A 442-nucleotide genomic window follows, 5' to 3' on the forward strand; every position below is an offset into this window, starting at 1 on the left:
AACTCGGGGGCTGGGGGGGCTGCGGGGAGCGGCGGCGGTGGCAGAGCAGGCCCATCTTCGGCTCGCTTTTGGCTCCCGGGTCTCTGAAGGGTGGAGGCGCCGGGCTGGAGGCTGGGGAAGGTTTGCTCGAAAGGAGGAGGAGGAGGAATTAATGTCGACTCCTTGATTGATGAAGTTTGAAATGTCTCCAAGACAGCGGGGAAGGAAGTCAGACACTCGGCGAGCGATGGCTGGCTGTTTATAAACCCAATCTCCCTCTCAAATTCAAAATTCATGGCTTTCAATGGTGGGGGAGGGGGCCTGCTGGGGGGGGTGTCAGGAGGGAGGGTCGGAAGGGGCCCCCCCCCCCTGCCCCCCCCAGGTTTATGTGATGGAGCGATTTTGGAAGGAGATTTTCGCTCTTTCCTTTTTTTTTTTTTTTTTAAATTTGGGCCTTTATAAT

General features: G+C 56.3%; 1 protein-coding gene across 1 annotated transcript in view; it reads right to left on the reverse strand.

Annotated features, from left to right (window-relative positions):
• Nucleotides 1-442, reverse strand: part of HOXB2 (homeobox B2) — a 2,359-nt gene extending 1,917 nt beyond the window's left edge. Inside the window, exon 1 of the mRNA XM_027767314.1 lies at nucleotides 1-442. This exon is cut by the window's left edge and continues 110 nt beyond it. Within this exon, the coding sequence (XP_027623115.1) occupies nucleotides 1-275 (275 nt within the window). The 5' untranslated portion in view covers nucleotides 276-442.

This window comes from Tupaia chinensis, unplaced genomic scaffold (genome assembly GCF_000334495.1).
Source record: "Tupaia chinensis unplaced genomic scaffold, TupChi_1.0 Scaffold144171_1, whole genome shotgun sequence".
NCBI classification, from domain to species: domain Eukaryota; kingdom Metazoa; phylum Chordata; class Mammalia; order Scandentia; family Tupaiidae; genus Tupaia; species Tupaia belangeri.